This window comes from Alosa sapidissima, chromosome 1, assembly GCF_018492685.1.
Source record: "Alosa sapidissima isolate fAloSap1 chromosome 1, fAloSap1.pri, whole genome shotgun sequence".
Lineage (NCBI taxonomy): Eukaryota > Metazoa > Chordata > Actinopteri > Clupeiformes > Clupeidae > Alosa > Alosa sapidissima.
In genome coordinates, this window is record NC_055957.1 from 41,794,512 (window position 1) to 41,819,604 (window position 25,093).

The window sequence follows — 25,093 nt, forward strand, 5'->3', positions numbered from 1 at the left end:
TAGTCTCGGTACACACACGTAAGTGGACATATTGTATGTTATGCAACAACACAACCTCAACCATACACCTTTTCACACAAGCACAAAAGAATCCAACAAAGCAGCTAGTAGTATAGCTGTGTGTAAGTAAAAAAAAATGTGGCACACTAGCTTTCAGGATACAAAAACTCGCATACGTAAAAAAACACACAGGTTTCACTTTTAACTCACCGCCAGGCACTGGCGAAGCACACATGTCTGCTTGAGCTTGCCGGGGCCGCCAAACTTCTTCATGTCTCTGCAGAAGTTGCACTCGCCGCACTCGGTGCGCAGACAGGCCTCACAGCGCTTGCAGCGCACGCGCCTCCGCCGCAGCACCGACATGGACGAGGGTGGCTTCACCGGCCGTGGCGTCACCACCGTGCCGGACAGGCGGGGGCGCCCCACAGGGGCCGGGGGAGGAGGAGGCTGATACCACGAGGGCTACATGCAGGAAGCAGGAAAATGGTGGTTACCTTTACTGTGGAGATGTAACACATTTAATTTAATTCATTCTGTAATTAGTATATAACCGCAATATCAAATAAACGGTTGGGTTTGGGAGAGTGACTGTTCCCGTTTGAAACAACTGTCTAGTGCCTGGCAACTGTAGACTTGGAAGAAGCTATGCAAAGACACTCACCCTCCTTGGCCACTTCACAATGGGTTTTCCAGTGTAGGATAGTTTGGGGATGTCACTAGCATGTTCCTTTAGCAGTGCCTATGAAAAGACAGGAAACAAGCAGAGTCAATAAATAGCCACGTTTACATGGACAGTTTTGTTGTCGTTCCGATTGAAAAATGTGTGCCGTCTACATGGGGTACGTTCTATTCCAATCAGGTGCTCTCAACCGGATTAGAATCTTTGATAGGATTAGCCGTTGTTGCCTACTTTCCCTTGAGAAAATACAGTAGGCAATCCGACTGACTGTATATATGGCTGCTCAATCGGGATAGGAACGGACGACACCACCTCTTTCATTCCGATTAAAATTCTGACTGGATCAGGCATTCTTATTCCGATTGAGGTGTTTATATGACAATTTTTATTCAGATTCAGCCGTTATTCCGTTTCTAATTAGATTTAAAAGTGTCCATGTAAACGTGGCTACTGAAATATGTGCAGAAAAAAAAAACACAGTAATGCAATGGACTAAATACCACGGCAAAGGTCCAAGGATATATCTAATGAAAGTGATGCCGTTTTTAACCATGACTACTACAGAAAGCAAATAAAAAATCATCTCAGAAGCTCATTCCTGGGTGACCATTTCAAAAATGCAAAAAAAAAAACAAAACAAAAAAACACACAGCAGAGGTGTACTTACCCTGATGTCATGCAGCAGGGCGGGTGCGTTGTGGATGCCAGCAGGGACACACTTCTTATGGGAGGGCAGGGACTCCAGCTTCCCCAGCAGGCTCCACAGCCCCTCCAGCTCAAACGCAGTCAGGTGAACTTTGACCCCAGGATTGATGAGGGGAGAGGGCGGCTTCTCATCATCCTCATCATCTTCCTCTTTGGTGTGTCCATTAAGATTTTCACTGTCTTCACTGGAGGCCTCTCGCTTTAGACCTTAAGGGGGGCAAGTCTTACGTTTACTCTGGGTTCTTGTATAGTCTGTATAAATAGCTAATATATAGCTTGCTTGTAATCAAAAATGCAAAAAGTAAATTTCATACAAGATTTTGCAACACAAAAGCTATCCTCTTCATCCATTCCTAAACAATTGTCGTTCCTTACCAATCCCCAGAGAGTGTTTCTGGAACTCTGGAGTCAGGTGCGAAGTGTTGGTCAGGCTGAACAGGTACCTCTCCAGGACATACCAACACATTTCATAGTAGAATGGGTAGCGGAACTTGGCAGGGACCTGAGGTGTGGAAGGATAAGATTAATAAGTGCAAATCTAAATGAGGTGGTCAACAGAAAAAGGAAATGTGTGGCGAGAGCACAGGTGTCTTACCCGTGTGCGATCCTCTATGCCGTAGATGTTGAGCTGCATAGGGATGTTAAAACTGTGCAGGAAGTTCCCACCAAAGACCAGCGTGTCCACTGGCGTGTAGACTGCATGGATCCAGCCTAGACACAAAGAAAATGGGTCTTAACATGCAAATACAGATCTTCATTTATAAATTACAGGAACGTCTATGTACGTGTTTGTGTCTCATATCTGTCAAACCGTTTGGCCAATCAAACTTGGCAGGTGTCTTGCTACAGGCACGAGTAAGTGAAGTGCAAAGTTTGACATTGTTTGGATAAGAAATGTGAAAGATATCGTTAAATATATCAGTAAAAGAAGCGCACATTGGCTTTTGCCGCTCAACTGTAGCCACTGTACTACCAGCAGCACTGTAAGCTACCAGAGAGGATAAGCGGGCCTCTGGCAGAACTGAATCAGCAGGTAAAAAGATAAGCGAGTGCAAGATGTGTGGATAATTATCATGTCTGACCTCAACAGTAGAGACTCCCTGAATGCAGTTTGCGTGCATAAAATGATTCTGCAGATTTTTCAACAACACGCCAAGAAACACAGGTAGGCTATGCAGTGGCTATTCAAAACAACGTAAAAATGATGTGCAATAAACTGACACTTTGAATAGCCCAGGATACTTTGGACTATCTTTAGACTTTGAATAGACAATTCCGACTGCAAGATTCCAAATTGAAACGAGCGATGTTTGCAAATTTCATATGATGATGCATCATTCCACAAAATGGTTTGTCTTTTCGATCAAGATATTCAATTGGCTAAACATATAGTCTTAACTCAAAGATTCAGGCTTATGTCATTTTGATCAGCTATAGATAACGAGTGGCAGACAGAGCGTGATGTCATTTATAGGCTACCAAAGATTGTTTTCACATTGATGCAAATATCATATGAGGATACAGCATTCTTCTCGATCGATTCAATGGGCTAAACATAAAGCCCTGACTCAAAACAACTGTTAGGCTTATGTCATTTTGATCTGTAAAAAATATCACATGCAGCCATGCTTAAATTCTGCTCATTGTACATTTATTATATTACATTCTAATATTCAGTATTCAATATTGAATGCTTATAGCTGGAATGTCGTCTCTCTCCTCCCCCCCCCCCCCCCCCCATATCATTATCCAATTTTTAAAAGTAGGCTTACCTGCAGGCATGTCATTTGACTACAGGTTTTCTACAGGAATGGCATGTTTGAATGGCCACTGCACTAGTAGTAATCAACACAGGATAATGTAAAACAGGATTTAACTCTCTGTGTAGGAGTGTCTAATCACCTGATGGTATGATGAATGTGTATCCCTGCTTGAGTTCTATCCTCTGGCAGTCGGTGGCCTTGTCCCCCAGGAAAATGTCCCCCTGTTTGCCCGACAGCACCCAGTTCTCATAGAGCTCCAGGTTCTGCGGTGTGGGTGGGATCAGCCAGAACACCTGAGGAGGGGAAACCAACAGATTACCTCACACCTGCCCTGGGATATCGTCTCATTTCAATCCTACACTGGTAGGTTTTGAAGCCTATTTTTCCCGCCATTTCTAAAATTATTCAGTGATGGCCAAGACTGTGTATGCACGAGTTGAGTTGTGATCATAAACACTTCCTACAAAGCCATTCCTGAGGAATAAAATGTCCCATCATGCAGTGACATATCTAGTGATGCACCGATGTGAAAATTGTGGCCGATACCGATAACCGATATTAATTTTGCTGTTATGGCCGATACCGATATTTACCGATGTCGATATATCTGTTTAGAAAACACATTCTTATGATAATCTTATGATAGAGCTATTTTCCAAAATGCATTTTTTAAAATAACGTTTCAATAGCCTACCTTAGAACACCAGAGGATTACAATATAATAGAATATATCTGTATTATTTTATATCCTGATATAAAAAGAGAGAATACTGAATGTCTGATATTTATGATAGCACTTTATGCAGATTAGCCTATAGGTATGGCACACTATAGGCCTACTATTTATATTACAACTCTCCCTCTTTAATTCAGCTGTGTGGTTGAAACCTGGAAATATTGTAAACAAAGTAGCATAGTAGCATAGTTGGCTAGCTTATCATAGTCTACTGATTGGACTGTTCAGTTTTCCCATGTGTGTTTAAGTTTAAAGGTAATACTTGTTTTCCTTGGTACAGGCACTTTTGGGAAACATTGGTATTGAGATGATCAGTCAACTTGAAACCAAGAGTTTTAAACAAATATGTGCAGCATGCTAATGTTGCTAAGCAGATTTAATGGTAATTTAGCTAGTCGTCTTCTATGAGTCCTTGCTTTCACGATTGTAATGTTTTATTTGGATTGCGTTGGCCGAGTCGCGCGTGTCCATTGAGTGAGCGAGAGAGAGCGGGGCAAAGAGAGGGGTGTTGTAAAATGGTGTTGCGGCTCCTTTAAGAGAGCTCCGTGTGTGTGTGTGTGTGTGTGTGTGTGTGTGTGTGTGGGGGGGAAGCTGGGAAGGAGGGAGATAGAGTGAGGAAGTGTATGTATGCGACTGGAGCAGAGAGTGTGGAAGTTCAAGTTGTACACAGTGTGAGCGGTGTTACTGTCTGAAATAAAACTCCATAAAGTTCAGCTCGTGTATTTTGCTCATCAGAAACGGGACCATGACCCCGACGTTATTCTATCTTATAACATCGGCCCTCGAATAACGAATCTCCCCTGCGTTTCTGACTACGGTCTGAAACAAAGCAGGAAAGGTTAACAGGGGGTTTATACTGTTTGGTAAAGTCTACAATGAAAGCAACGTAGGCTACCGCCAAGTAAAGCGGGAGATGTGTGTTGTTTATGCGGCCGCGTAAGCTGCAAAGCACTGCTAGACACTAGAAAGGGTGTGTCGGTTCTGCCTTTTCACACCGCGACACAGGTTTGTGGATATGAGTGTTGCGATTTCAGTTTTGAATCGCATATCGTTACAGCCCTATTAAATTCCTATTACGACCATATAACTACATTCTGCCTGATTCTGCCACACGTCAAATACACAGGAATGATTATCGGCCTGTTCACATCGGCCCTATTTTGACATCGGACCGATACCGATGTGTAAAAAAATGACCATATCGGCCGATATTATATCGGCGGCCGATATATCGTGCATCACTAGACATATCCATATGCGATGCTCTGGATAGTCCTTCTATTGGCCACCTCTGCGTGACTGTGTTGGTTGAGCGACCCAGCCCAAGCTGGGTCAGATGTTCAGTGAGGTGCACTGACCTTTCCTCCTCGCAGTATGTGGTACCAGACAGACGTGCCCCCGAAGTCAATGTGGAAGTCTGTGTAGCAGCCCTGCACACTCATCAAACAATATCTGTCAGGGCAGGGGTAGAGGCCGGGAGAGGAGAGGAGAGGGAAATAAAAAAAAGGTATGTCAGAAAACAGGAGGGCTTCACTTCTCAACGTAAACAACACAACTATCATACCTCTATATGAACACCTACTCAAACAGAGATTAATTTCAATGATGCAACTGAATCTAAGGTGAGAGTCCAAGAGAAGGACCGAGATTCTAAAATCTTACTTCTGGACTTTGGGGTACTGCATGTCTATGATGGCATTGGTGGAGTCTCTTTGTCGCTCCTTCAGGTGCCGGGGCCACATGTTGTCCACCCAATCAATGATGTCCACCTGAGAGATGAAGAGTGAGACAAATCCACCATCTCATTGAGCTAATACAAAACTTGACCGTGTTCCTGGCAATTATGCAGAATGTATTCATTTTGTGTATATTTCACCGTTAGTGCATTAAGAGCACATCATTTTGGCAGAAACTTGGGTAAACCCCTGCTGAGAATATGAGATCGAGCATTACTGATATGATTAGCAAGTACTTCAGTGTTACTGAACATGAAGACAATATGCCACATGATTGCTCACAATCCTGAGCGTGTGTGTGAACGCGGTCTTTATCGGTTAATGTGAATGCACCCAGTGTTACTCACCGTTGCAGGCCTTTGCACTAGGTTCTCTAGTTTAGTGTGGCTGAACTCCAGACTGATGACGTTGTACAGCTTTTCTCTCTGGGCGGGTGGTGTCTCATAGTACCGCCTCCAGTGTGCCATGGACATCTCGATGTTCTTCTGAGTGGTCACATCCATCACGTCAACCACCCGCCGACTGCCTGAAAGAGAAAGATAACCAGGGCTGAACTGTGAGTAAGGCTGCTTATCGTAAAATACGCATGACATGCGCGAAGTATGTGATTTGGATACGAAGGATGGCAACAGAAGAAAAGCACTGTGATCCTTACCTACATAACTTTTCACATCATTGACGCTGAAGTCAGGGTCTGGCATCCTGAAATGAAAGACCAGATTAAATCACAGCCCGTGTGAGCTCTTGAATGGACTGAGTGCAACATTAAACACCAAACACAATGAAAAAAGTTTAAGAGGGAGATGAAAGGAAGAGTGGTAAGGAAGATAGAGAGATGGAGCTTGTGTAGGTGGGAGGAAGAGCAAGAACAAAGCAGATGGAGGGGGAAATGAAAGAGAAACTCTGGATCTGAATGGCTTTCACAGACTGGCAGGGAAGAGAGAAAAGTCCTACTTGATGCCCAGTCCATCCGGCCTCTCAAAGATGATGGGGTCGCGAAGTCCCTCCCTCTGGATGTATTCAAAGTTGAACTCTGCAAACACAACAGTGCATCACTAAAAATGAAACACTTGTTAGCAGAATCTATATCAAAATGTGAATACAGTAATTACCTGTGTATTAGCCACATTGTGTATAAACAGCAGGACAGTGTTTTAAGTCATTAACACGTATTAACTTGTGTGCTAACCACAGTGCCCAATAGCCCAATGAATCAGAAAGAAGAGTGAAGAAACAGGGCTTAAAATTCATTTTTCAAAATGGGGGGCGAGTGCTTCACATAAGGGGAATTAATACAGTTGGGGGAGCATATATTTTACGAACTAAAATTGATTAAGAACAAATATTTCTATAGGAGTAAGTGTTTGTGATAACACATCTCATCATAAATCTGCCAATATTTGATCGCTGTTTTGGTATAAAGCACCTTTCACGTAGAAAGTGAAAGTAGGCCTACTATGCGCTCCGTGTCTGTAGCTGTCTGTTCACGTCCGCAATCGATTATATATATTAATCGATTAATTATAACGTTCCTCAAATAGAGAACACATACATGTTCCCTCGTGTCTCATGGCCACTCTAGGCTGTCATGCTTCTGTGTTTGCAAAATTCCTGACAGTTCCTAATCGCTAAACTTTTGTTTTCCTTTCCTGTCGGTTAGCAGTTGATGTAGAAGCACCTAGCAGAATTTGACTTCAGCAGTGACAAGTCCTGCTGAGAAAAAGAGAGGGAAAGAGGCACCCGCAAAGTGGTCCTGTGCGCGTGTGTCTCTGCATGGGGCTACGTTCAATTGAAGTCACAAGTTGGTCCGTCCAGTCAATAGTCTCACATTCACGGCGCTTCATTATTAGATTTCCTTGAATTTCCCCTGGGGATCAATAAAGTATCTATCTATCTATCTATATATCTATCTATCGTTATCAGACAGCTGTGCAAAATGCGTGCAGGAATTTCTCGCATTATGATGGCTAGAGTTGCGGGACTTAAATAAATGATGCAAAATACCCACAATCCTGCACTGAAATTTAGGCCCTGGAAGAAATTAAATGGGTTCCCACTAATAGCCAACCCCTATGTATTAGCTTCATAGCTATCATTCTTGTTGCAAAATTAATGTATAAACCTCTTTTAATAGGTGAGAAATTTCATCGAACATAACGGATCAAAAGCCTCACGTCTACTTGAAATAAAGTTCTGTAGGGTCTGCTATGGAAAGCACCTCACCTTTCCCGACGAGCCGCTTGACCCGGTCAGAGCTAAAGCGATCACTCCGCAGCTTCTCCTCCAGGTCAAAGGTCCTCTTTCCCTCAATCTCGTCGTCTGAGATGCCATCATCGTGGTAGCGCCGCCTCGTGCCTGACCGCTGGGAGAGAAGACGAGAGAGAAAGACAACATTAAACTTTATTCCTCTAGTCACGTGCCCTACAAATCAACCCTGACTTTTAAGAGATGGAAACAGACACAACTATGCCCCTAGTAGGTCAAGCAAGGTCATAATGTTTAAATGGTTAGGGTGCGAATTATACTCTCAATGTTACAAATGACATGATAACATATGCACTGAATAAAACAGTGAAAATAAGGGCTATGAACTTCAATAGTTCGAGAAGATTAAACTTTATTTTTTGTTTTGTTTTGTAACAAAAACCAAACAAACAATATGGTAAAACGATGATGGTAAAATGTTTTCCAACTGGCTGGCTGAAACCTTCTCTGCTGAGAACAGCTCTGGATGCCCCATTGGTCTCTTGTCCAAAGCAAGACTAAACACGAGTGTGCCAACACTTTCTGTCTCCTGCCCAGGTACACCAACGCCAACAATTGTAACTGACAAGCATTGGATAAACAATGGATTTTATTGAGCTGTGCCAACAAAAATAGAACGTAATCGTAACGTACACAGTGGCGGGAAAGGGTCCGGCGGTGGTATGCAGGTTTGTATCAAAACAGTGAACTTGAATGTAATCGAACGCCAAAAGCAGAAAGCGCTGCACCGCCTATGTGTGGGGGCCTTAAATCAGTGATCACACTGACCAACAGTGGGTTTCAGTGGCAGGTGGTCTACAGCTGTTTTCAGCAGTGGAAGAGGTCACTGTAAGGGCTACACTGGGAAAAGCTGAGGAGCACAACCAGTTCAATTCCAGTTGAACTTTCAGCTAAACACTAGCCTGGCTAACGTCAGACCTCATCTCATTGAGATGGGGTCTGGGAACTAGACATTCTATTTCTCGTATAACGTGGTTTACGAATGCCCAGAGCCGTTTATTGGGCGCTACGAATGTCTATCAAATGCGTCTGTACACAGTTCATAACGGCTTTGGTGTGTCGTCATCGTCCTGCTGTCCTCCCTCCGTTCTGTGATTGGTTCCTTGGTTTAGGTGAAAACGAAGTCCATAGAATCCAGGCTGCCTAGCAGCGTGAATAAAATCGCGTGCGTAAGGCAGCATGGGAAAACCCAGGCTAGCTAAACACAGTACAACTTAGCGCAACCAACAACATTTCAGGGATTCTGACCCGATAACAGCAAGAAATCCAGAATGAAAAAGACTGTCATTGGCAATACTCTCCCAACAGAAATTTATCATCACTTAGCAACAAGACAGAAATCTGTCCGAGCTTTGAGTAAGGCTTTGCTGCTGTCGCTCTCCAGATTACTGCCTGAGGCTTGCAATGTACAAAGCCCTCATCTCCCTGGCCATCTGCATTGAGACAAACCCTGCCAGTCAGTCATCTTGGCCTGAAGCATATCCACATTAGAAACTAAGGTAACATGCAGTCTATCACAGAACAAGAAACCCAGCGGTGATGGATGACTGTGCCGCCCTCGTTCCTCTGTAATGCCAACTAGTGATGGTTCTCCTGTTTGTATCTGTGTAATGTGATGTATATGTGCTGTATATGTGCTGTTGTGATATATGTGCTGTACATGTGCTGTTAACATCTATGTGGGTGGGGTATGTGGTGACAGGGTGGTGGGTGAAGAACCGTAACTGTGTGTACCTGTATTTCATGTCTGTGAGGCTTGTATGGTATGTGAAAACAAATTTCCTATGTAAGGACAAATGAACTAACTAACTAAACCCCACACACAGAAAACACAATAACACTAGCAGGATCCTCTGTGCACACAGCTATCAATGAGGAGAAATATTGCAGTTTCTGTCATGGTGTGGCATGCTTGCACTGACATAATGGGCCGGTTTACATTTGTTTATAGGTCAGCTGAGACACAACGTGGTTTGCACACGCATCTATAGGTGTATAGAACTAGAGATGTTAGAATACTTATCTTTATTATAACTCCCATTGTCCAGGATGTATCAGAATGCATTAGCGTTTAGGCCTAAACTACAAAAGACATGGTCAAATGTGTCTCAGACCACCTCCGCAAGTGGTTTGAGTGATCGGATCACAATGAGTCTTGGAGAGTGCTTATAATCGCATTTACAATGGACCACTTGTGATCGGATCTCCCAAGATGGAGTCTAAAAACAAAAGTAAGCGGGGGTTATTGATTAAGGCAACTAACTGCCACAATGTAACTGCAACAGAACATAAAGATTGCACCCGGCTCAGATGGCCTTCACCACAGCAGGGTAATCACACTGCCGTCTTGCTGGCGCTGGACTGCACTGTTGCCATGGCAATGGACTGACCCACACAATTCAAGGTGGAAAAAAGGAGGGGTAAAGCCCTTTGGGGGCTGCTGGTGATGTAGAGGGACAAAGGACAGCAGCAGCAAAAACAAATGTGTCCAAGGAGACATCTCGCTCTGTTTACTCTCTCCACAAGCTAACATCTCCAGCTTGTGTTAGCGAGTGTGTCTCCTAAACCACATGTCAAGAGTGACCCTCAACTGAGACACGATGACAAAGCTACCTTATCTGCAACGGGCACCTTGCTTATCAACAGCTTTCAGGAGGAGGGGGGAAAAAAATAAATAAATGAAAATCAATGTGGGCTGCCAAATGAGGCTATGCGACACCTGCACACCCTGCTGCTAGCCACATCGCCTTCCATCTTGTCCAGTGACTTCATTAACATCACGATGACTGCTTCCTCACCTCCATAACATAAGCATAACTCAGCCTGAGCATGTCTGTCAAAATAATGTCAGGAAGCATTCTCCAAGCAAATGTTCAGTGCTTCATGGAAAATCAATCACTTATTTTCACCCTTTACCATCATGGCAAACCGACAACCCACCCAAAAACAGTTTTGCAAACAATGTCCTATTGAAAGTACATATAATGGATATCTTAACCATATTCTGGAGATGTTGCTAAAAGGCTAGTTGAGGGTAGCAGGTGGAGTGGCGCACCGGGCACCCCTCCCCTACTCTCCCCTCCCCTGAGCCTGTGATGAGCGCCTGCTGATCAGCAGTGACACAGCATGCTGCACCAACAGCTGGCACACCTGACCCTGCAAAGCGCACAGTGTTAAGCACTGCAACATGCAAAACCAGACAGAGCCTTCGAGCACTGGACACTAGCCACCCCGGGGATACTTGAGTACACCTATGCGACAGATCGCCACAGAACGAAAAGCAAGACGAACGGAAAGGAAGAGGCAGCTCCAGCAACATCCTTAGCCTCAGACGCCGAGCCATGGGCCTGACTGCAGCCCCTGCAGAGCTGTCCCCTCTGGACAAGGACGTGTGGAGGATGAGGAGGTGAGAGCAGCAGCAGCAGCAGTCTGGATACAAGCAGCAGAGGGAGAGAGTGGAGCAGCAGCTGCAGACCAGTAAGAATAACAGAGCAGCAGCACCACTCGCATGCACGCACGCACGCACACAGGCAGGGCAAGATCACGGCTCCCATCTTCACTGCGCCATCCCACCATCCAGCTTTCCCTTCCTGCCATTCTGTCTCCCTGTCTGTCTCCCATCACTTCTCTCCTTGAGACTGCAGACCGCAGTCTGGAGGTCCCCTGTGGAGAGAGGTGGTGAGACACTACACACCTCGCACCTTCAGTGTCACTTCTCCATCCCTTCTTTTTGTTCGACTCTTCCTGTGCTCCTCTGTACTTTTCCACCTCACATCCTTCCTCCAGCCTCCTCTGTCCTCCGGCTGCAGCATCCTGCTCTTTCTCGCGCCGAGTAAGGCAGGGAAAAATCCAGTGAGATCACAGCCGTCTCTCTGCCTCAGTCATCCCTGATGCCTCTGCAGTGACTCCACCTCTCCCTTCCCCTCCCTCCCTCCTTCCTGTTCTCACTGCCGTCGCCCCCTCCCCCCTCACGCTTTCGTGTGTGTGCGTTTCCGCATCTCTGCTCACGTGGTCTGCCCTCCGGCAACATCCCTCCTCCAGACGAAAACAGCAAGAACATGTGGGGTGAGTTTCTGTCTCCCTGAGTGCAATGCACCTTCTCCTGATTTTCTTAACAGTGACAGACAAGAGGGGCTGAGCAGTTCAGCAGAACACATCTCACGCAAAAAGCATCCATCTTGCGCAGCACATTCTAGATTAGCGGCCAGCGATACAGTTTAAGCGGTCACTCTATTGATGTCCTCAAACAGCTGAATCAATAATGGCACTTTTAAAAAAAATCCAGCCACTTCAGTTTAAAGGAAGAAAAACAGCCTAAACATTGCTAAGCCTTTGTGATCACCTGCCATCGCTACAGAGAGGGCTTCTAGAATTACCATGCAGGTCCATGTGTGTGAGTAAATAATTCAAAAATATGTCAGTGCTACTTCCCAGATAACAGACAACTGCAAATATATGTGCCAAGAGACATTCAGAGACAATCTACACATTAGAGTTACCCTTGAGACACCCAATTGTAAGAGGCTAGAGGAACCTGATTGCTTAAAACTTACTTTTGAGTAAACAATAGACATCTTTGTTCTTTGAAAATGTAATATCTCAATGTAATATCTCATACAATTAATTAGTTTTGGGTGATGTTATGAAGAAACAGAAGCCCACCATAAGGTCAGAATATACACTGCAGTACCTGTAGATTGCCAAATTGTAAGTGCCAAATTTTAAACATGTGCTGCTTTTTTAAAATAATAATAAAATAAAAAAAACATACCAATTTAGCAACAGTTAATCTAAAACTCTCAAAAACGTCTGAATAGTAATATAGTTAGTTAGTTATAGATAAATAGTACAATTACTTCATTTAATTTCTGTCAGAGCTAAAGACTAAAGGTTTACCCAGAATTAAAGCTAAAGTACACAGCCTTCACTAAACAAGAGAGAATATTAACATACAAAAATGGTAAATTCATGGAGCAGCACACTTACTTGTTTGGTCATGATTGCTGTTAACTGTATTGAAGTTTTCAACCTACGTGTCTCTAGCAGCACTACAGAGTCAGATGCCCAATGTAAGTGCACCCAGGCAAAGCCCTAAACTGCTAAACAAGCCGGTTCAGAGAGTTACAAAGCAGCTACATTGCAACCAAGAGCACATACTTAAAATGAAAACAGCCCAAGCACTAAATCGAAATAAATTTGAAGAGGCGGGGATATGCTGTAGGCTGTTACTATCAAATCATGTCACAAAAACCCGAACCGAAATGTGAACTTCAAGAATATTGAAGCACAAGATAAAGAAAATTTGCAGACTTTTTTACAGGACCTTTGATAATTGTGCCCAACACCTGCACCAATATTACAGCAGAGATGATGCGATCAAAACTTGAGAATGGGCCCTAAATTTTTGCGGATCTCTAGTTACATCAGCAGGAGATGGTTTTTGCATTGCCATCCCAAACCTTATTTTAAAAATACTGCTAACATTGACAACAAAGCAGTGACAGGACTTAGCTGTGATATGTTAAGCGTTTAAATTATTATCGTTAACATTACAACTTACCAGTCGTTTACTGTATCGTGGGCGAGATTCGTCCATGTTTGATAATAACAGCACCTTTATTACAGTTAATGTCCCCTGAGTTCCTCACAGCAAACGTGTGTGTGATAAGCAATGAACTAACGTTGCTAAGAAATTATATTGACCGCCACTTTTCAATCACGGAGAATTCACAAACATTAACGTTAGCTGGACATACTAGCTAGCCGCTTATTGTTAGCAACCTAACTAGCTAACCAGAGTTAGTATGGCAACCAGGTGAATCTTCTTTACAAACGTGACGTTAGGTCTTAAAACATTAAAAACTATGGCTGAGAGAAAATTCAGTTATACATCGACTGACATTAACTGTTAACGTTCCTTATAGTTATGACTTATGTACTTTATCCTCACTGCGAAGTTAACGTCAACTTAAGTAACGTTACAGCTAGCATGAGCCAGCCTTACCATTTATCTACCTAGCTGCTAACCATAATCCTTGAAATCTCTTAACCAACACTAGACTGTTGGGAGCTATTCTACTTTCCAAATAGTGTGCCTATTGAATTTATTATCCTTAGCTGCTACACAAAATTCATGCATAGCTAGCACAATTCGCTAGCTATGCTAGTAGCTATCCTCCACTGAAAGGAAGCATTTTGCTAACAAAACAAAACACTGATAGTGTAATGAAAAGATTTAGTTCTACGCTAGTAGGCTAACGTAGTTAGCGAGGCAAAACCGTACCCAGGGCTAGCAAAATCTAGCTAACGCTAACTTATCTAGCTACCTAGCTAGCATGTGTAACGTTAACGTTACCACTTAGAATTCAGACGTCTTAGACTTGTGTACTATTTAATTTCAGCTTGTATTTTTCAAAGTATACACCTGACAGACGCGATGCGGCAGAGTCCTACCACAACTCCACACACTAAAAGTGCAGAGCAATTATCCTTTCAACGCAATAAACATTCAAGTTTAAAATTCGCCTGCTAGTATTAGCTAGCTAAGTTAGCAATTATTTCCAAATAACTTTACCCCGTTCAAGCGGACTAATTTATAGCTCAACAATCACCAAGTGATTCCCTGAGTATCTCCGTGATTGTAGTGATGTAGTCCGACAGTAACTTTTCCTTTCAGACAAGAGTTTGGGCGTTTAAATCGCGTCAGTATGTTAGCTAATATCGCTTGAAGTTAATGTGGTCAACCTCAAGCCGCCATTTTCAACTCGTCACAAAACACCACTGGGCCATTTCCAAAGACCCGCCTTCGTAGAAAATTTGACCAATAAGAGTAGAATCTAGACTAGGGGAGAGCCGGGACGATTGAAACACGGGACGAATGAAACAATCCAGTTTTCTCCGAGTGTAATGATGATAGACCGACGTCCTTCGGTCAAAACATAGAGAATGTTAACCTCCTTCTATCAGCCAAATATCTTGCTGTTATGTCATTTTATCACGGAATGCTTATTCAGTAGACCATTTAGTGTTATACACAATCCCAGACTTTCATATCGCATGCTTGTTTACATGGAAAGCAAAACAAGCTATAGTGACATAGAACTATGTCTGTGTCGGGACGAATCGTCCCGACCAGGCTGTAACTCCATGTATTTTAATTAAATGGACAAATATCTGTGTTTAAACAATCATTTATGGAGGTGAGACATGGAAAAATAGTTTTAGGAAGATGAAAATACATTTGGGCCCACCAGGCAGGGGGTCGAGTTTTCCCATGTTATCCTATAGAGAATGACGGCCGGTGGGTCTTTAAGCCTACTTTTTTGGATGTGCAGTGGCCTAACCCACGTAAAAACCTAGTGAAACGACATTTTCAACCATTTAAACATGATATAAATGGGAAAGCTTACCGTTCTAGCTATAAACATGGCAGAATCATCCACAGGGCATGATATTTCAAAAACCGCTTCATACACACTTCACGATGATGGCAATGAGTTGTTAACAGACATGCACAAAGACGTATAGCCCTGCAACAATCTATCTAGAATAAAACCTTTTGGGAGTACCATTCATGATATGTAGTAAAATGTCGAAGTTGTTGGACGTTAATGGCTTATGTTTCATTCGTCCCCTTATGTTGTTTCAACTGTCCTGACCAGGAGGGACGAATGAAACATTACGCACGTCCCACTTTTGTTGTAATAATTCCTGAACAGTTTTGTTCAAAGCTGAAAATGCATCTGTATTTGACAGAGGACAGATGTAGGTTACTAGTGACCAAATATTAGCTTTCAGTGTGGTACGATCGCTTTGTAAATTACGTTTAATTAAAAAGTGTTTCAACTGTCCCGGCTCTCCCCTACTCAATGGCGACAGAGCCCGTTTTTTCTTCTACTGTCTATGGTTTTTCCACCGCTCTGTATTCGACAGACAGCGGAGCAAAAAATAGGCTAACCATGGCATGGACAGGTGATTTCATTTAAAAAGTTGCTATACAGACAGTGGTAATTTCATCAAGCCACATTTAATTAAATATCCAGATAGATAGCATCGCCACAAATAAATCAAATATGACAAAAGACTAGGCTAGATAGATTACAGCTTAACCATTCTTCGTATGAGTTAAAATGAATTGAGCTGGTTTCAGATCGGCATTAAACACAGGCAGACAAGTTGCATTGTCGTCAACAGGAAGGCAAAGCTATATAATAGGCAATTTATTATTATAAACCACAATGTAGGCTACCGCTGAAACTTGGTGTAGGCTACTCTAACAACACAGGCAGATAAGTTCAATCACACATCTTAAAAATCTACATGGTGAAACCGTGAGCAATCATTTCTCAATGAAACGTCGCCCCCTACAGGTTGTCGCACATGACACAAAAACGTGTTCATATCATGTGTAAATCTGGTATATATAAAACTGTAATAATACCCTTGGTAAGGGTAGCCTGAAAGAATATTTTTTATATACAGCTATGGATTTTTTTTTATATATATACAGCTCTGGAAAAAAAGAGACCACTGCACATTTTTTGATGTCATCCATTACAGTTGCTAAGTGACATTCAAATGAGTTGATGGTCATATTCAAATTTGCAGTGGTCTTTTAATTTTAAGGATGACATCAGAAAACAACAACACGACAACACGTTACATTTATATAGCGCTTTTCTTAACACTCAAAGCGCTTCACATGGAAAGGGGGACCTCACTAACCACCACCAATGTGTAGCACCCAATTGGGTGATGCACGGCAGCTATTATGCGCCAGAACGCTCACCACACACCAGCTTGAGGTGGAGAGTGAGGGAGGGAATGAGCTAGTGCAGTGCAGTGGTCTCTTAATTTTTTCCAGAGTTGTATTTCAGTTTTCCTGTTCTTATTTGAGTGATTAAAGCAACAACTCTACAAGGAATACAATGAATTTTCATGACACTTCAGCCATACATTCTGAAAAAGTGTGATAGGACACAGTTGGCATTATTAGCCTACCATGCTTTGTTGTATTTTGCATTTTTGCAGTGGCTAAATAAAGGACTCAGATAAGAGTGAGAGAGAGAGAGAGGGGGGGGAGATGGAGAGGCATTGCAATAAAGATAAATGCATAGAGGTTGGGAGAAGTATGGGTCCTCTAGACGTTACTTGTTTATTGGGGCAACTTCTCTTCACCTGCGAAAATGATAACACTGTTTAAGAATAGGAGTCCACTCCAATCATGCCTCTCCACACACACACACACACACACACACACACACTCTTGCACGTACACACACAAAGTATCACATTTTATGGAATTGTTGTGCCCTAACAACACACACACACACACACACACACACACACAGACACACACACACACACAAAGTATAACATTTCATGGAATTGTTGTGCCCTAACCACACACACACACACACACACACACACACACACACACACACACACACACAAAGTATCACATTTTATGGAATTGTTGTGCCCCAACAACACACACACACACACACACACACACACACACACACACACACACACACACACACACACAAACCACACAGACAAATACACACACACACACACACACACACTAGGCAACCACCAAGTAATAGCAGCTGAAAAGCAACTATCTTTTTATTAGACGCTAAACACATAAAACATTACCTAGATGTGATCCTATGTCAACAAGCTGTACAAATAAGAGCCAACGATGAGGGCAAGAACTGTGCAGCACATCATGATCATCATCTGCTTCTAAAGTGTGCAAGATTATAGGCAGCATGGGAAGAGAAGAACAGGGTGCCCAAACAAAAGATGGAGAGGGACAGAAAGAAACCAATTGAAAAGAGGGTGGGAAAAAAAGAAAAGAAAAACAACTCAGAAGAAGAAACACTGTGTGTGTGTGTGTGTGTGTGTGTGTGAATACCGGTAGTTAAATTAGCTGAATGGTTATAATGGGCCTGTTTAAATTTGTTTTTACAATGCATTGTGGGGATCCGATCACAAGTGGTCAGCCGAAACACATCACGGTTTACACATGTATTCAAGGTGCACAGATAGAGACTTTGCAGACCACTCGTATTCAGATTCCGTTACTGCCCATGTCATTTATTAGAACTCCCATTGTCCACATCAGAACACATTAGCATTTACATTACAAAAGATATGTGGTCAAATGCGTCTCAGCCCACCACAGCAGGTGGTTTTAGTAATCAGATGGTACCTTGGTAAGGATTTGTTGTTGTATTTAGAACAGACCACCCAACACATTTAAAAACAAATGTAAACAGGGCCAATGAGTAGGCTATACAAGTACAGAATGTCAGTTGAGTACATTGTTACATTCCATTTCCTCTGGGTTACTATCAGTTGTTGATCAGCAGTATAGAATCTGTTGGTCCTGCTCTATTAGAGTGGTGTGTCTGCTTATCAATTAAGCTGTGTTAGGTTTAGTGCAATACTTGACTGGATGTAGTACTGGATATGTCACCTTTAAGACTTGACAATGACAGTAAAAAAACAGAACACTTGGACTGAGAGAGTAATATGTATTCATTGCATCCATAAAAACATTATCAAAAAATGGCAGTTCTTCCAGACTTACCCTGCGGGCTGCCTGCCGAAACGCTGCTGCTTTCTTGGTATCTGCCACTGCCCTTTCTACAAAGCCTGCGGACTGGTCCACGTTGCTTTCAATTCTATCAATCATGGTACCCTAGTGGGATTAGAGTGGGAGTAAAACAACATTTATATAGTCTCAGTGTGAACCTGGTTTGTGTGTGTGCATTTACCTGGATGTTAATCTCACTATATAGGTGTATTTATTCTTCTGCTCTGTATAATTTCTTCTTAACAGTTGAACCCAACACTGCTCTTGATGTCCGAAACATTCTATTGACTCCAATAGCTCCATGACATGATTTTCTATATTTCGTGACCGAAGATTAAGTTTCTTAAGTGTTTCCTGCACAGAATCGTGTGTGATCCACATCAGTGGTACCTGGTTCTCCACAAGCATGGCAATGTCCACAAACATGTCATGTAGCTCCTTGATACTGCTCTCCAGACGCATGATGTCTTTATGTCGCGCTTCAATCTCACCCAGCTGTTCCTTTGAGATGTTTGAAGCCATGATCTGCCACAGGAACAAGCAATTAGTGTTTGAAGTAAGTTTTTTTTTACTCTGTCAAGATATGCACCAACAAACAGGTATAGACACAAAGCACACATATATGGACACAAACAAAATCACCCCAGCTGTGAACACAGCCGCATTCCCTCCCTCCAGCATCTCTTCTAACTCCTCATCTGTGGTCGTTTTGCCCGCTGCAAAGAGAGGTCAGATTCAGTCACACACAATCACAGACACTGAACACAATACATTAGTTCAATCACTGCCAGTTTTTATGAGTTGAAGTAAACATTTCTTCAATGCACACAAAAGGCTTATATCCCTCAGTTTCCTTCACAAAGTTGTTAAATCTATGTTAATGAGCACTTCGCCTTTGCCAAGGTAATATTCACCCAACAACTCTAACATATCAAAAGCAGCAGATAAAAAAAAACATGGTTGTTGCACAGATGTGCCTTGGACTGATCAAATTAAAGGAATTATCCGGAGTAAAATGCACTTTAGATCAATTTACGGATGATTGGGAGTACATACGTTGAGTTGACATCCAAATCATGTCATTCGGATGTGTTTTGAGAAAGTTCGATGTTACCGTTTTTAGTCAAAGCTCGTTAGCGTGGAAGTGAGAAGGGCATATTATTTCGCCGCTACAAAACGCTATTTTTATACCTCTTCTACAGTTCCAAACAACATTGCACTGTTTAAAAAAAAAAAAAAAAAACATAGTCCAGTATTTCTTTTGAAATTTAAATGAAGTTGTATGGACTGGACTATGTTTTTTTTTTTTTTTTTTAAACGGCGACGAAATTGTGAATTTCCAGAGCACACTTGGCAATCGACTCCTACTGACTTTCCCCTAAAGATGGCAGCAAAGATGGCAACATTTCCGGAAAGGTACTGGCTTGATGAAATTCATTCTGGACTCTCTATCCGACCACATAAAGACCTCGGGATACCTCGGTTTGGCTTTAGGGACCCTCTACTCACTACCACGTAAGTGCAATGTTGTTTGGAACTGTAGAAGAGGTATAAAAATAGCGTTTTGTAGCGGCCAAAATAATATGCCCTTCTCACTTCCACGCTAACAAGCTTTGACTAAAAACGGTAACATCGAACTTTCTCAAAACACATCCGAATGACATGATTTGGATGTCAACTCAACGTATGTACTCCCAATCATCCGTAAATTGATCTAAAGTGCATTTTACTCCGGATAATTCCTTTAAAAGGGAACTCTAATTTGCAGTTTTATCACAGAACACAGTGTCACTGATGTCACACGTTTGTGGGAGCATGCAACTGCATGAATGTCCAGCTATTGTGGACTGAATGAAGATTAAAGGTGAAGTGCTCACTAATACGGATCTCATCAAATTTGTGAACAAAATTTCAGTGAAGTTATAGATTGTTTGCTTCAACTCATCAAAAATGGGAGTGAAAAGTAATGTGTCTATATTTCTATGTCATAGCAGGTATACCGTTTTACATACCCTGGCACAATTTGTGAAATGTGTACCATTCTTTTAAAGCAACACCAAAGAGTTTTTTGTACCTTAAAATAATGTTTCCAAAATCGTCTCAGTGGTTCATCAGCTCGTAACAGGGTGAACGGCACTTTCTGCATTCGCTTCGCGGCCCTCTATCGGCTATAACCGCACTATGTAAGTTTGCCGGATCGGGTAGCGGATCTGTAGTTCGATGGAACGAGACATGAGAAACTACAAATTTGACTTGCATCTGATGTCGCAATACATCGTACTTTCATAAAATCATGCAACATATTCTACCTTGTCTGTGGACATTGTTATTTGTAAAGCTGGTGCTGGATAAACAAATAGTGCGTGCGACAGAGGAAAAGTTCTTTGGTGTTGCTTTAAGAAAACACGAGTTCTCAGGCAAAACACATCACTTCATTCAAAAGAAACCGTAAGGCATCACAGAATAGTGCAATCATTAAACACAATAAATATAATGAGATGATCCCCATTCAAAACTTTCACATACCCTTAGTTCACAATACTTTAGCATCAATGACGGCTTGCAGTCCTTTGTGATAGTTGTGGATGAATACCTTTATTTTCTTAGATGGTAAAGATGTCCATTCTTCTTGACAAAAAGCCACCAGGGTCTGTAATTTCTTGGGTTGGCATGAACTGCATATTTGAGATTTCCTTGAAGTGGCTCAATAATATTGAGCTCAGGAGACTGTGATGGCCAGAATCATATATTTTTCCTGATTTAGTTCAGCTACCTTTTCTTGCAAATCTCTTGTTACCCCTCTTGCTTTTCCCATGGCTCAGGGGCCAGCAAAGTTAGTGCAGCGAAATGGGCGGAGGTCTCACAAGAACTATGAATCTCATGGACTATTTATACAAAGGCATTAATTACAATCAAAGATATTAGATGTGAAATTGTACACTTAATAGCCAATTAAACTTGTTCATGTCAACTTATGTGTGTATTATCAGGCCAAACATTTAAGGGTATGTAAATGTTAGATTTTTGGGTGATTTCCATAATTTATATAAAAAGGGCACACAAAATTATGTGGTTTTCTGCATGATCAGTCAACAAAACTAGTCAACATTTCGCAAAATTCTGCCAGGGTATGTAAACAAAGCAAGCATAACTGTACCTGTTACTCATCAGAAACAAAAACACTTACTGATTTCAAGCTGCCTGGCAATACGTCCTTTGCTCTTATCTCTGAAGTCCATCTGTGTCTCATTATACCTCGTCATCACTTCGACAAATTTTTTGGCCAGTATGGCATGCTGAAAAACACGAGCAAGTCACAATGATACAGTCTATCCCCGTTCACCATCCAGATGTGGTAATATGTGGTCTTACCTGAGACTTTTTGATCCTCATATCAGCTGAGACTCTGTCCTCTGCGTTAGTGTCCAGACTCTTCTCAATACCTGTTCGTAAACAAGTAAACAAGGAACCTCAACCAGAATTACAGCTAAAATTACAGATGACAGATATACAATGAGTAAGAGTACAGAGTAAGTAGAGAGTAAGTAATAGGACAATACATCATAACAACATGGAATTAAGACTGTCTGCAAATAAGAACAGCATTCACACTGTTGCTGATACAAGGCGTTGGTAAGCAAAAGACTGGCGTGTCCAAAAAAAGACCTAGTGAAATACTAACAATAGGCTACAGTGTAAATTACAACTTGAAAAACAAACTGACTCTTCAGCTTGTTGCGAGCATTGTTGGCCAGCTTCTTGATCTCATTGGTACGAGCTTCGATGTCATCTTGTGTCTCTGTACAAGTTGAAAGGAAAAACACGAGAGGGGAAAAAAGGTCAATGATCACCCTGAAGACGTGGAAGAGAGATGATGAAATGTAATCATGGACAGGAAGTGGAATGAAAATGGGCTTAAAAGCTGACTGACAGAAAACAACACAGAGTTATGATAAATGCATTTAAAACAGAAAGTAGAGACAGGAAGAGCATATGAGAAACAGAAGAAAGTGTGTGTGTGTGTGTGTGTGTGTGTGTGTGTGTGTGTGTGTGTGTGTGTGTGTGTGTGTGTGTGTATGTGTGTGTGTGTGCGCATGCCCAAAGCCGGAAGCAGGCCAGTAGCGCTAGCACGCGAAAGTCACACATGGAAATTGTTTGGTAGTGTTTTGTTTTTTTTTCGCTAAAATCTAAACCCAAATAACATTCTAACATCTAGTTGCACGCACACCCGTTGTAACTGCCATCATTAATGTAGATGATGAGAGCATTGTTTGGGCTACTGGGTTTACAATGCTAGTATCTAAGATTGTTTGTGTTCAATGAAATCTATTGTAAAACGTGAACACAAAATGTGTGTGTGTGTGTGTGTGGTGTGGTGTGGTGTGTGTGTGAGAGAGAGAGAGAGAGAGAGAGAGACATGATGATGAGATGATGTTTACTCTGGTCAGATGTGGGAGCGGAGAGGATGATTGAGTTCAGCTTCTTTATTTCTGTCACATTCTCATCTATCTTATCAATACTGGTGCGGATATCCTCAGCCTGAGGGTGAGACATGAGCACAGAAGTTAAATGGAGGTTGACAGTGAAACACATTAACCATATGAAAATAAAAATTTACAAATGTGTGCATCTACCAACCACTGGCATATTTTTCGTCAAATTCACCAGGCACTCAATATTAAATGATTACTTTGTGTCTGAAATCTACCAGCCACTTCAATATTTTACCAGCATTTGGCTGGTGGCTGTTGCTAATTTCCATGTATGCTTCTGTAACAACCCTGTTCCATGTATCATTTCAAATGGTGAGTAGGCCTAAGTATGAGACAGCTCTGTCATTTAATTCATTAGCACATATGGTTTTGGATTTCTTTTGTCATTGTAACTCTACAGTGCTCTGGTGCATGCATCAAATCTACACTCCATTTGTTTTTATGCTCTACTCAACGATACCTGGGCAAAAAACTCATCCATAAACGACTCTTTCTCAACAGGAACCTCCACATCCTCTGTCACTTCAGATTTCTGTGAAGAGAGAAAAAAAGTGGGGAGGTAAATCAATGACATTTGTGGAAAGCCTCTTTTTATCTACATGAATTGCTGAGAAAAATAACAATTATACACCTGAACGTTCTCCACCTGTTTAAATACCATGCATGATGGACTAAATACCATAAAAACATGCTGAGTTAACATACATGTTCTGTAAGGTATTATATTTCTGTGGCTCATGTGGTAGGATATGGATATGTGGTAGCATAACCCATTCAAGATACAGATAACAGATATATTTGGTATCAAAGGCTCTGGTCATGGCAACAGCATTAGTTTACCCTGTCTTTGAGAACAAATACGAGTAGCCTCAATGAGAACATATAGGCAACAAATAAATAACCATATGCACCTGGTAAAACAAACAGATGAACAATCCTTTCATCTTAGTGTAATCAGGCCTGTCTCATACCCTTCCCCCTCATCCGGAATCCCCCACTTGACCCCTCCCTCGACCCATCTCCACATATCGGGAAGCGATTTGACCCTCTCTAGTCCAACCGTCCAACTTGCGTTGGTGTGGAAAGTGGAAGTTCACCAACGGCACGCAGAATGGCGTGACATGCAGCTTACTTTGAAATAACCTGAAGACGTGCGTGTCATTCCATTTTCACTGTCACCGACAAAATAGTCTTGACAAAATAGGTTGTCAGTTCACTATGATCCAGCTTGAAATTCGTTGGTTAATGGCGCAAGGCGCAGAATGACAGAGAGCACCAGGTCACACTCACAAAACAACCAGAGCATGCCTTTATATTTTCTCCGAGGCTGTAGGCCTACAATTCTAATGCTCAAGCTTAACTGCCCACCCAAAATGGATAAGACAGTGTTTTATAGCCTTCGATCACCTCCAATCAGTGTGTGTTGGTGAACTCATGCTAGGTCCTGAGGCCATTCATCCCTTGGATGAAGCCTTGACAAACATCCAGTCATTTTAGGGCTACTATCACATACACACATAATGGTACAGGCGAAAGTGACGGAAAAGGCCCCGTTGTCACCATACCCAGTCTCAGCAGCTAGCCTGACAGCCTGTCCACTTAAACGTAAGGTCATTAAACGCAGGTTATGGAGAAAGGGTCATGCCTTACCGCTTTTAACTGTTCCAATCGATCCTTCATTTTGACAGCCTTGTGGGCACTTGTTTTGGAAGAATTTGTTGTGACTGGCTATCCGAGATAACGCAATCACGTAGCCTATGAACCTAATTAATTCACTCTATTTAATCTTTTCAGGGAGCATAGGTCCGATAATCCAACGCCTACAGCCCAATTTTAATATAGGATGATTAGTATAACCAATCGATTGCTTCTTCCCCCAAAGTTCCGATGGAAACTCCGCTTTACACAGCACAAGTCCTGCAATATGGCTGTACACAGAACCGTAGTTTACTAAGCCTATCCTCTCAAGGGGGATTAAGTCAACAGTTGTGTGCTGAACTAATCTGGGCCTTCGTCTTTCATTCTCCCGTCCCATGCGCTTCACTGTCACATCGCACTTGGCATTCTTCACGCATGCTCTTTGCATCGCAACAGGTCCGCATGTTCAGGT

At 42.2% G+C, this 25,093-nt stretch overlaps 3 protein-coding genes across 9 annotated transcripts in view; 1 reads left to right on the forward strand and 2 right to left on the reverse strand.

Moving 5' to 3' along the window:
- The window catches only part of kdm2aa (lysine (K)-specific demethylase 2Aa), a 21,552-nt gene extending 6,872 nt beyond the window's left edge, over nt 1-14,680 (reverse strand). Inside the window, exons 1-14 of one of the 4 annotated variants that reach the window (XM_042102911.1) lie at nt 14,459-14,680; nt 12,871-12,980; nt 7,843-7,981; nt 6,574-6,652; nt 6,275-6,321; nt 5,967-6,145; nt 5,546-5,652; nt 5,242-5,335; nt 3,287-3,440; nt 1,980-2,095; nt 1,760-1,886; nt 1,347-1,591; nt 662-739; nt 211-462 (exon numbers count right to left, since the gene is read on the reverse strand). In XM_042102911.1, coding sequence (XP_041958845.1) covers nt 211-462; nt 662-739; nt 1,347-1,591; nt 1,760-1,886; nt 1,980-2,095; nt 3,287-3,440; nt 5,242-5,335; nt 5,546-5,652; nt 5,967-6,145; nt 6,275-6,321; nt 6,574-6,652; nt 7,843-7,981; nt 12,871-12,882 — 1,629 coding nt within the window. In that variant the 5' untranslated portion in view covers nt 12,883-12,980; nt 14,459-14,680. Of the gene's footprint in view, nt 1-210; nt 463-661; nt 740-1,346; nt 1,592-1,759; nt 1,887-1,979; nt 2,096-3,286; nt 3,441-5,241; nt 5,336-5,545; nt 5,653-5,966; nt 6,146-6,274; nt 6,322-6,573; nt 6,653-7,842; nt 7,982-12,870; nt 12,984-13,444 lie in introns of all 4 variants that reach the window. The other 3 variants (XM_042102900.1, XM_042102892.1, XM_042102884.1) reach the window with 3 other exon arrangements.
- Nucleotides 10,636-25,093, forward strand: part of si:dkey-9i23.8 (type-1 angiotensin II receptor A) — a 30,581-nt gene continuing 16,123 nt past the window's right edge. The window contains exon 1 of one of the 3 annotated variants that reach the window (XM_042102995.1): nt 10,636-11,361. The gene's annotated coding sequence lies outside the window, so the exon portion shown is untranslated. Of the gene's footprint in view, nt 11,362-11,641; nt 11,950-23,514; nt 23,543-25,093 lie in introns of those variants that run through there. The other 2 variants (XM_042102987.1, XM_042103001.1) reach the window with 2 other exon arrangements.
- On the reverse strand, nt 16,686-24,795 carry zgc:165520 (uncharacterized protein LOC571872 homolog). Of its 2 annotated transcripts, none has more exons than XM_042103021.1 (11): nt 24,634-24,795; nt 23,444-23,515; nt 22,930-23,029; nt 22,215-22,289; nt 21,863-21,933; nt 21,678-21,786; nt 19,133-19,206; nt 18,881-19,015; nt 18,485-18,595; nt 17,545-17,634; nt 16,686-17,061 (listed from the first exon to the last, which is right to left on the reverse strand). In XM_042103021.1, exons 1-10 carry the CDS (start codon nt 24,661-24,663, stop codon nt 17,557-17,559), a joined length of 855 nt encoding a protein of 284 aa, XP_041958955.1. In that variant the 5' UTR covers nt 24,664-24,795; the 3' UTR covers nt 16,686-17,061; nt 17,545-17,556. The 2 variants fall into 2 exon arrangements, with proteins under 2 accessions (XP_041958955.1, XP_041958949.1); XM_042103015.1 differs by lacking the exon at nt 24,634-24,795 and adding an exon at nt 23,895-23,936.

Excerpts from the sequence above, each read along its gene's own strand:
- zgc:165520 (XM_042103015.1), bottom strand. The coding sequence starts at position 23,927 with ATGAAAGGATTGTTCATCTGTTTGTTTTACCAG. Across the intron at positions 22,290-22,929 it reads CGCTCCCACATCTGACCAGA|AGACACAAGATGACATCGAA; the intron begins GTAAACATCATC and ends CAACTTGTACAG. Across the intron at positions 17,635-18,484 it reads TTCGGCAGGCAGCCCGCAGG|AAGCAGATGATGATCATGAT; the intron begins GTAAGTCTGGAA and ends TGCACACTTTAG.